This window comes from Solanum dulcamara, chromosome 9 (genome assembly GCF_947179165.1).
Source record: "Solanum dulcamara chromosome 9, daSolDulc1.2, whole genome shotgun sequence".
Classification (NCBI taxonomy): domain Eukaryota; kingdom Viridiplantae; phylum Streptophyta; class Magnoliopsida; order Solanales; family Solanaceae; genus Solanum; species Solanum dulcamara.
In genome coordinates this window covers 9,509,955-9,521,156 of record NC_077245.1, presented here as the reverse complement: position 1 = coordinate 9,521,156, position 11,202 = coordinate 9,509,955, and the positions used below count along the sequence as shown (strand labels likewise).

Below are 11,202 nucleotides of genomic sequence, written 5' to 3'. Positions count from 1 at the left end.
TCGCGACCTTACAGCGCCAAGGACATATTTTCTGGGTTCTGGAAATTGGCTTGAAAAACCCTGCACACCTCGTAGTGGCGCGCCGCGCCAGAGGCCAAACTACTGAGGCGTGTTCCTGGCGCGATAGTGGCGCATCGCGCCAGGGACCAAACTACTGAGGCGTGTTCCTGGCGCGATAGTGGCACATCGCGCCACTGTGGCGCGAAGCCTAGTTTTCCAGCAATTGCAACCCAGGCCTGAAAATCCCTGCCGTGCTAGTTCATCTTAGGATCGTCATATCTTTCGACTCCGAACTCTAAAAATTACATTCTTGATGGCGTTGGAAATAAGACTCGATGATCTTTAGTTTGATGGGTCGTGGGCTACCGAGATTGTCGTCTTTCAAAAGATAGGATTGTTAGAAGTCAACCCCTTATGCGAACTCCTCCTCAAACTTAGCCACGACGAATCTTTTGGATTTGATTTGGTCCTAGGGGTCCTTCATGACCCACATCACCTCTAACGCTGCTCAATTTCTCAAAGACTCATCTTACTCATGCAAATGCTCCACAATACTCGAGTTCGACCCTACCCGAATATAAGAAAGGTCCGAACCTTAGGAAAATTTTTTGAGGGGTGTTACAGTACTCCCATATTATCATAGTAAGATCCAGCAAGTTGTGTGTTTATATTGTTATCAGTCTCCTCTGATATGCACCATCCGATGTTTCAGTGGTTATTTTTTCAGCGAAATGTGTGCACATTATCGATTTGGAGATCTGATCGATTCCTGTGAGATGTTAATTTATCAAACTTAACCTTCTTCGACTCCATCTTCTAGTAGTTGGATGCATGTATTCCCACCTTCCGTATTATCTTCATATTTGCAATTAGTTTATAGAAGTCACAGTAGAACTTTCCAATGGCATTTAGAGGGGGAATTGGAACTCCTGATCTCTTGAGGTCCTAGTGGTTTTAGTGCCACAACCTTTTAGTTGAGGTTATGGGATAGCGGCTACGGTATTTTCATTACTATAGGCGGGCATGATGCCCTTTGTCTATTAGGGTTCCAATGTGCTTGTGTATTAGAACTCTGGTGATGGATGCAAGTAGGGGATAAATTACTATGTTAAGGTGCTCTCTCTCTAAGAATTTGTGCCCTCTCATAGGGGTTTCAATAGTATGTGCTTAATTACCATATTGGACAAGTACTTTTTGCTAAATGGCTGTGGGTTTGGTGAGGAAGTTGGGAAAGGTGACTAGATATTCCTTCAGAAGCATTTGTTTTTTCGTAGGGTTTGCTCATTATGGTTGGTTAATGAGGCTGTAACGAGAAGTCGAAGGTAGTGTGTGATGGACCTGTTGCTATTGCTAAAGTTTCATGCTTCAATTTTCTTATGTATGGGCTAACTAATGTATATTCCTGCCAAGAGATGTCAGGTTTGCTGCGCGTGGAGTGGGGACATTTATAATTTCTTCTGTCTTTTTACTGTCTGCCTTAGCCAATTGAAGAATTCCCCATATAAATCTTATTGGTGAGATATTTTCACATTTGGTGTTTACAATAAACCAATAGGTGCATGACTTGTTTGCACATATACTTTTATCACTTAATCTATGTTTAATGATTTGTATCTAATAATACAAATTATGGTTTGATGTAAACATTGGTAAGTTTATATCTATAATAGCTGGAAGTTTGTAATACTCGAGACTTGCCACATTTTGTGCTGCTCTTTTTCTTCTCACTTCCAAGCGCTACAAATTTCAGCCATCCGAACAAAAACTGTGAGACATTTCTTCTTCTTGGGCCATCCCAACAAAAATTGCAACATTCCGCAGTCATGGTCCGAAAAATGATACAACTATTGATAGGGTCATTGACACTTATGTTCTTAAAAGTTTGTGTTGGACTTCAATTTTTTTCTTCATGACAAACAACTTTTGCAGGCATAAGTTTATTTTTTTACGTCATAATATCCCACTGCATGACTTGAGAACTTATGCCCACTGAGCATAAGTTTTATTATTAAAAGACAAATTAAAAATAAGCTTTTTTGAAAGGCAAGTTGTTTAATTTCTTTCTATTGCATGTCCATTAGCTCGTCAATTACAAAATGACTTTTGAATATATTTTTGGAGATCTCCCGATATATTTCCTCATCTTAATTTAAGGCTAAGTACCACACTTACATGAACAGTAACTCATTGACTTCCAAGTCATTCCGAGTCTACCCTGTATTTTACAAGCTGAGAATTACATCCATTGACTCACAAGTCGTGTGTAATGACTTGTAGCCCGTCATTTGAAATGTAAATAGTGCAATGACTTGTAGCCCGTCAATTACGAAATGACTTTTAATTCGTTGGTATATACTTACACGAACAGTGACTCATTGACTTCCAAGTCGTTCTAATTCTACCCGTGTTTTACAAACTGAGAATTAAACTCAGCAAGACTTGTAGTGATTCACTGCAATATTAAACTATAACTGCACAAGTAATCAATAACAAAAACAAACAACTGAAATCTTTTATCCTTCAAGATGATTCCCAGAATATTTTATTTCCTTCAGTTTTTCACTCTCTTCACTGTTACTTTTGCTTCCACTGAGGAAGCAACTGCTCTCCTCAAATGGAAAGCAACTTTCCTAAACCAAAATAATTCCTTATTGGCTTCATGGACACTAAGTACTGATTCATGCAGGGATTGGTATGGAGTTATGTGCTTTAATGGTCGGATAAACAGGCTGAATATTACGAATTCTAGTGTTGTTGGTACACTCTATGATTTTCCATTTTCATCTCTCCCGTTTCTTCAATATGTTGATCTTAGCATGAACCAGTTTTCTGGTATCATCCCCCCTGCAATAGGAAACCTCACTAATCTTGTCTATCTTGACTTGTCGTCTAATAAGTTTTCAGGCAAAATCCCACCTCAAATCGGCTCACTATCCCATAGTAAACTTTCTGGTTCAATTCCTGCAGAAATAGGGAAAATGAAGTCACTTGAGAATTTATTTTTACAGAGTAATAATCTTTCTGGTTTGCCTGGCCTCAAAATTCTCTACCTTCATTCTAACCAACTTTCTGGTCCCATTCCTAGTGAGTTGGGGAATTTGAAAAACCTCAATGATATGGCGCTATCCGATAATCAACTTAGTGGTTCAATTCCAACCACTTTAGGCGATTTAATGGAGCTTGAAACTCTCTATCTTTATTCTAACCAACTTTCTGGTCCCATTCCTAGTGAGTTGGGGAATTTGAAAAACCTCAATGTTATGGAGCTAAACAATAATCAGCTTAGTGGTTCAATTCCAACCACTTTAGGCGATTTAATTGGCCTCAAAATTCTGTACCTTCATTCTAACCAACTTTCTGGTCCCATTCCTACTGAGTTGGGGAATTTGAAAAACCTCAATGATATGGAGCTATCCCATAATCAGCTTAGTGGTTCAATTCCAACCACTTTAGGCGATTTAACTGGCCTCAAAATTCTCTACCTTTATTCTAACCAACTTTCTGGTCCCATTCCTAATGAGTTGGGAAATTTGAAAAACCTCAATGATATGGCGCTATCCGATAATCAGCTTAGTGGTTCAATTCCAACCACTTTAGGCGATTTAATGGAGCTTGAAACTCTCTACCTTTATTCTAACCAACTTTCTGGTCCCATTCCTAGTGAGTTGGGGAATTTGAAAAATCTCAATGAGATGGAGCTATCCGATAATCAGCTTAGTGGTTCAATTCCAACCACTTTAGGCGATTTAATTGGCCTCAAAATTCTGTACCTTCATTCTAACCAACTTTCTGGTCCCATTCCTACTGAGTTGGGGAATTTGAAAAACCTCAATGATATGGAGCTATCCGATAATCAGCTTAGTGGTTCAATTCCAACCACTTTAGGCGATTTAACTGGCCTCAAAATTCTGTACCTTCATTCTAACCAACTTTCTGGTCCCATTCCTAGTGAGTTGGGGAATTTGAAAAACCTTAATGATATGATGCTTTCCGATAATCAGCTTAGTGGTTCAATTCCAACCACTTTAGGCGATTTAACGGAGCTCAAAACTATGTACCTTTATTCTAACCAACTTTCTGGTCCCATTCCTAGTGAGTTGGGGAATTTGAAAAACCTCAATGATATGGAGCTATCCCATAATCAGCTCAGTGGTTCAATTCCAACCACTTTAGGCGATTTAATTGGCCTCAAAATTCTGTACCTTCATTCTAACCAAATTTTTGGTCCCATTCCTAGTGAGTTGGGGAATTTGAAAAACCTCAATGATATGATGCTTTCCGATAATCAGCTTAGTGGTTCAATTCCAACCACTTTAGGCGATTTAACTGGCCTCAAAATTCTGTACGTTCATTCTAACCAACTTTCTGGTCCCATTCCTAGTGAGTTGGGGAATTTGAAAAATCTCAATGAGATGGAGCTATCCGATAATCAGCTTAGTGGTTCAATTCCAACCACTTTAGGCGATTTAACGGAGCTTGAAACTTTGTTTCTTCATTCTAACCAACTTTCTGGTCCCATTCCTAGTGAGTTGGGGAATTTGAAAAACCTCAATGATATGGAGCTATCCGATAATCAGCTTAGTGGTTCAATTCCAACCACTTTAGGCGATTTAACGGAGCTTGAAACTCTGCGCCTTTATTCTAACCAACTTTCTGGTCCCATTCCAAACGAACTTGCATATTTGGATAACTTGGTTTCCCTGTCAATGTCTCGCAATGACTTATCAGGCCAGTTGCCCGAGCGGCTTTGCCAAGGTGGGAAACTTGAGAACTTAACAGTCAATAGTAACAATCTTACAGGGCCAATCCCAAGAAGCTTGAGCAAGTGCTGGAGTTTGAAAAGGGTTCGCTTCAATAACAACAGTTTTAGTGGGAATTTATCTGATGCATTTGGCATCCATCCAGGGCTTCTGTTCATTGATTTGAGTGACAATGATTTTCATGGTGAACTCAGCAGCAACTGGGGGAAATGCAAAAAATTGACTGATCTGCGGATAGCCAGAAATAACATTGGTGGCAGCATACCACAAGAAATTGGAAACATCAAAGGGCTTCTAGGACTAGATCTTTCATCTAATCATTTGATTGGGCAGATTCCAAAGGAATTTGGAAAATTAACCTCTCTGGTTAATCTTTTTGTGCAAAACAACTATATTTCAGGCAATATGCCTCGGGAACTTGGGTCACTGATAAAGTTAGAGTCCCTCGATCTGTCAGACAACAGATTGAATGGGTCGATCCCAACGTTTATAGGAGATTTCATGCACTTGTTTCAGTTGAACCTGAGCAATAACAAATTTGGCCAAAATATTCCAATGGAGATAGGGAGGATAACTCAGCTTAATGTACTTGATTTGAGCCATAATCTTCTGGTTGGAGATATGCCCCCTCAGTTAGCCAATTTGAAGGTGTTGGTAAACTTAAATCTTTCCCACAATGGCCTATCTGGGTGCATTCCGGAAGAACTCGAAAGTTTGACTGGTTTGCAGGATGTCGTATTGTCATACAATGAGTTGGAGGGTTCAATCCCTAATAATAAAGCTTTTATTAATGCTTCATTAGAAGGTAATAAAGGTCTTTGCGGCAATGTAACTGGATTTCAGCCCTGCAAAAGACCATCTTCTGTGGTGAAGAAGCACTCATTGGCGAAGGGAAGTAAACTCATCCTCATCACTGTACTTCCTGTTATGGGAGCACTAGTTCTACTCTGTGTTTTCATTGGTGTTCCGTTTATGTGTGATAAAAGAAGGAAAATTGGAGATGTTGAAAGAAGGGATGATGGTTGGCTTTCAATATCCATGTTAGATGGAAAGGCATTGTACAGGGACATCTTAAACGCCACAGAAGAGTTTGATGCAAAATTTTGCATCGGGCAGGGAGGACACGGAAGCGCTTACAAGGTAAACCTTCCATCATTAGGGAATATAGCTGTGAAGAGACTTCATTCTTCATTTGAGAATACACATCCCAAAAGCTTCATGAATGAAGTAAGGGCATTGACTGGGATCAAGCACCGGAACATTGTGAACCTCTACGGCTATTGTTCGAATGCACATCACTCATTCTTGGTTTATGAGTATGTGGAGAGGGGGAGTTTGTCTAGTATTTTGAGCAATGAAGTTGAGTCCAAGAAATTGGATTGGCTTAAAAGGGTGAATATCATCAAAGGTGTTGCTTTTGCTTTATCTTACATGCACCAGGATTGTTCACCACCAATTGTTCATCGAGACATATCAAGCAGTAATGTTTTGCTTGACTCCGAGTATGAAGCTCGTGTTTCAGATTTTGGCATAGCTAAGCTTCTCAAGCCAGACTCATCCAACTGCACTACGCTAGCAGGCACATATGGCTATGTTGCACCTGGTAAGTTTTTAAATATTTCATGAACTATAGCCAAACACTCCATTGTGTTTATCTCATTAACACATTTAAATTGTTAATATTGTTTTGGAAATTGTATTGTTCAGAGCTTGCATATACTATGAAGGTTACGCAAATGTGTGATGTGTATAGCTTTGGAGTATTATCATTGGAGATAATCAGAGGAAAGCATCTTGGGGAATACATTACTGTGCTAGCAAATTCATCGATTATAGATCATGAGCAGCTTAGCGATTTGCTGGATGAACGTCTTCCATATCCTGAAGATAGAGTAAAAGAGGTTTTGGTTTTTATCATCAAGCTAGCATGCTCTTGTTTGCTTGAAACTCCAAAATCAAGGCCAACAATGCACTTCATATCTCATAAGTTATCATCAATGGATGCACGTCCACATACTCGTCAGAGAAATCCCCATGTAAGGCGAGCTACATAATCCCTGATATGTATCAAACTAACATCTCAATAAACAGAAATTGTGGTTGTAAAATATTGGAGATATTTCACTAGAGAAATAAATTTCTTCTGCTTCTTTGGCCTTCAGAAAAAATCAAGAATTCAAGTTGTTGCATTTTTTGTTGCTTTCGACTGTTCTGTAAAACATATGCAGGAACTCTAGTTTTAATGATTTACTAGTCTTTTGGTTTGCGACTCTTAAAAGTTTCCTTTTGGCCATGATTGATCCAAGCAAATACCATACTAGTCACTGTTGTTAATAACCATAAATTCGTCCTGCCATAATTTTTCTGAAATATGACTCTTTCTGAAATCTGTTAAAAGACCAACTCCAGCTCCTTGTTTTTAATTTACTGTTTTCGGAAAACATATTTCACCTTTAAAAAAATAAAATGAAACATGTCTTTTATCCATAAGTTCTAAAACTATCAAAAATACGCATAATTAAGTTTGGGGCAAAATTATTATTTTTATAATGAACTAGTTAATACATATCCTAAAATTGCAACACAATATTTTACTAAATACTATTAATAACACAATTATTAGCTATTACAATTACCTATGAAGATCCATTAGTGAAAAAATAAATAATAACATAGTAACTTATAACTATTTTAAATATAATCTTTCCACATTTTATGAATCATCTCTTACGGAGTGAATGAATTTCCATATCAAACCGATGACTAGAAAGGTTAGATATAAATTATACTTGGGTTCATAAATAGATGGATTTTTTTTTGTAAATTTTATCTAAATCCCATAATGGAAAAGTTTAATTACTATACATCCCTCATTGTATCAAAATTACCCGATATCCCTTTTTTTCAACTTTTCTGATACATTAGATTTGTATCTGATACATCAATTATCCAATCAGTAATTAATGAAGATCATCTGTTTATGAATAGTATCTTAATATAAGGGATGATTGGTTCTTCAAGTCAATTAGTGATCTAATTAATGGGATTAATTTGGTTAAAAAAAGAACGGTTGTGCAGTTGAAGATTTAAGCAAAAAAAAACAGAGCATAAATTCAAACCAACTTCGTTTCCATTTTTTTTTCCAGTTTGGGTTATGTATCTGATAGATCAGTTATGTATATGATACATCAATTGTTAAAAAAAACAATTGTTATGTCCATGAAGATTCAAGCCAAAAAACATAGCGTCATCTCGAATGGAAAAAACAGAGCATCAATTCATACCGAAGTTGATTTCAATTATTTTTCAACTTTTGCTGATACATAAGTTATGTATCTGATACATAACTTTAGCTATAGAATAGTTAATGCACATCAGCTATTTATAGATAAAAGATTGGCTCTTTATATCAATTACTGATCTATTAAAGAAGGCGACAGTTATGTAGATGAATTTTGAAGCCAAAAGTCAGAGCATCGACTACAAGGAAAACAACAGAGCATCAATTCAAAGCAAACTTCGCGTTTCATCAATTAATCGATATGAATATCCCGATACTACTGAGACATTCTGGAGTTTGGCAATCCGATATTACTTATGAACAATACAAAAGTGATGGAATCGTTGTCGGTGACAATGTATCTTACTCAAATTTAAAAGCAGCAATCGCTGCTGAATTGAGTGTGGATGAATCAGAGAAAGAAATTGAAATCTGATACATAGTTGAAGGTAACTCATCGCCAATATATATTCGTAATGATATGGGTGTTAATCTTTACATAGAGTTGAAGAAGAAAGAGCCTGGTTTCGTGAATTATCCCCTGTGCATATCAAGCTTTGATATAAAAAGATGTGAGATAAAATCATTCGACAGTACATCTGGAGCAATCGTTTGTGCCGAATCAAATGTGAATTCGACAGTACATCTGGAGTCCCACAATTTTGGTTTAGAAGAATCTGGTAAAGTTACAAGTTGTTATATAGCAGAATTGGAGTTGACGAACTACATAGATGATACAAATGGTGCGGAAGTGAAGGAGAATCAATTCTATAAGGATAAAGCAACTCTAGTTGATGTAATGGCCAAATACAAAATCAATAATGAATTTAATTTCAAGGTTAAAAGATCCGACAGTAAAAGGTATGCGCATATTCTGCATTTGGAAATTTTGATGTTGGATAGTATCCAATAGTATGTATCAGATACATATTACTGTGTGTAACTGATACATTCTTAAAATAAAATAATTTTTCATGTCATGATACATCAAAACTCCATTTCTGCATTTGGAAATTTTGATGTTGGATAGTATCCAACAGTATGTATCAGATACGTGTATCTGATACATTCTTAAAATAAAATAATTTTTCATGTCATGATACATCAAAACTCCATTTCTGCATTTGGAAATTTTGATGTTGGATAGTATCCAACAGTATGTATCAGATACATATTACTGTCTGTATCTGATACATTCTTAAAATAAAATAATTTTTCATGTCATGATACATCAAAACTCCATTCCTGTAACTCAGTTAAAAAATGATAATAATGCTGTCAGTATGTATCAGGTTCATAATACTCTATGTATCAGATGTTTTTTTTTAACAATACATACAAAGAAGCATGTATCAAGTACATGGGTTGACACACTTCCTATCAGTATGTCACTGTATTTGTTGATATTATAAATGAAAAAATATTGATATGATACATGTCATTTTTTTAATACAAATGCAGTTATGTGTTAGTATGCCTTTCAGAAGGATGTTGTTGGAGAATGAAAGCTTCATGTTGGAAAAAATCGGATATATTCAAAGTTAGATATTTTAATAGTGAACATTTATGTGCACTGAGAGATAGGATTTTCAACAAAATTCATGCTACAAAGGCTTTTGTTAGTGCATTCACAGCCCCTAAATTGGTTAATCATAAGAGAATTGTCACCCCTAATGATATACGAGAGGATATTAAATCAGCGTATGGAATTGATATTACCTATCAACAGGCATGACGTTCAAAAGAGCATGCTTTGCAGATGTTAAGGGGAAAACCTGCTGATGGATATAGACAGCTGCCTTGTCACGACCCGAATCCGGGTGTGATGGCACTCATCTCAACCCACCGAGACAAGTCAGCCTAAAACTCTACGGAAAGTAAATGCGGAAGTAATTGAGATAAAACAAGGTTTAGCTTAGTCAAAAATAAATAAATAATCTCCAAAATCCCCCAAGACTGGTTGTCACGTATACAAGCCACTAATATATTATCGAAGTACGAAAGAAAATACAGTCACAATGTCTTTGTCTCTAGAGTAGGACTAAAACATAATAAAAGAGCAAGAGGTGTCCGCTAGATAGATGTGACAGCTACCTCGACACTCGGAATGACAGCCTCAGATGTAGTAGAAAATGCTAGAAGATCAAGCAGGTCCGGGCTCACCACCTACACAAGTGTGGAAGCAAGGGGTGAGTACCAAACAACACGGTACTCAGCAAGTGGATAACTAAAACTAAGCAAAGCTTAATAGATACAAGTACTCCTGTCCTCCCAATCGAACCTCCTTAACTACAACCTCCATAAGATCAGCCCAACTCTACACTTGTACAATAACAACAGTAATACAGTCCACAAATTCTCATCAATGAATCATACCAAGTCAAGTTCAACATACACAGAGCAATATAGGGGTAAACACAAATTCACAAATATCAACAAAATGCGATGAAATGCAATGAGATGATGCATGTCTGTCCTATCGGTACACATCCGCTGAATCACAGTCCGGAACCCATGGGGGACATTTCTGTCCATGTAACCTGCCACGGAGCGTGTGTCCCGTCCCCTCAATACATATATCTTGCCACAGAGCGTGTGGCCTGACCCCTTTGTTTCATAATACCTGCCACAGAGCGTGTGGCCCAACCCCTTTATTTCATAATACCTGCAACGGAGCGTGTGGCCCGACCCCTTTTGTTTCATATCATTTTCAGTATCAACACAATATGTCAGAACCAGTGCAATCAATTCATGTTCATATAATTCACGATAATAACATGACAACCACAATAATTTTTCATATCTCACATCAACATAGTCATTTCACATGTCCAAAATCACAACATATCAATTCCACCAATACATGTCTTTAGATCACCATTTTATACTCTCATCTCCATTTTTTTAAGGTCAATCATACATTCAATAATCCAGTTCAATTTTTCATTACTCCCTAGTATATATGACACGGAAATACAAGCATCTATAAGCTTAAACTGAGGTTTAGAAATTCACTTGCCTTAAATAATCACGCAATTACTCCGAGACCTGAGCCTTCCCTTTTCGCTGGGTTTCCAAATAAGTATGATCTAAATAAATAATTAACCACAATAAGATTTCAAAACTAACAACACCCATGTCTATCCTAGACCCAAAACTCAC

The 11,202-nt window shown here is 37.1% G+C and overlaps 2 protein-coding genes across 2 annotated transcripts; both read left to right on the top strand.

Annotated features, from left to right (window-relative positions):
• Window positions 1-2,456: 2,456 nt before the first annotated feature.
• On the top strand, window positions 2,457-4,317 carry LOC129903510 (probable leucine-rich repeat receptor-like protein kinase At1g35710). Its single transcript, XM_055979072.1, has 2 exons — window positions 2,457-4,198; window positions 4,290-4,317. The coding sequence occupies exons 1-2, from the start codon at window positions 2,526-2,528 to the stop codon at window positions 4,315-4,317; spliced, it is 1,701 nt and encodes a 566-aa protein (XP_055835047.1). The 5' UTR covers window positions 2,457-2,525.
• Window positions 4,284-6,909, top strand: LOC129903900 (MDIS1-interacting receptor like kinase 2-like). The gene is made up of 2 exons (XM_055979421.1): window positions 4,284-6,363; window positions 6,468-6,909. Exons 1-2 carry the CDS (start codon window positions 4,413-4,415, stop codon window positions 6,812-6,814), a joined length of 2,298 nt encoding a protein of 765 aa, XP_055835396.1. The 5' UTR covers window positions 4,284-4,412; the 3' UTR covers window positions 6,815-6,909.
• The last annotated feature ends 4,293 nt before the right edge of the window (window positions 6,910-11,202 follow it).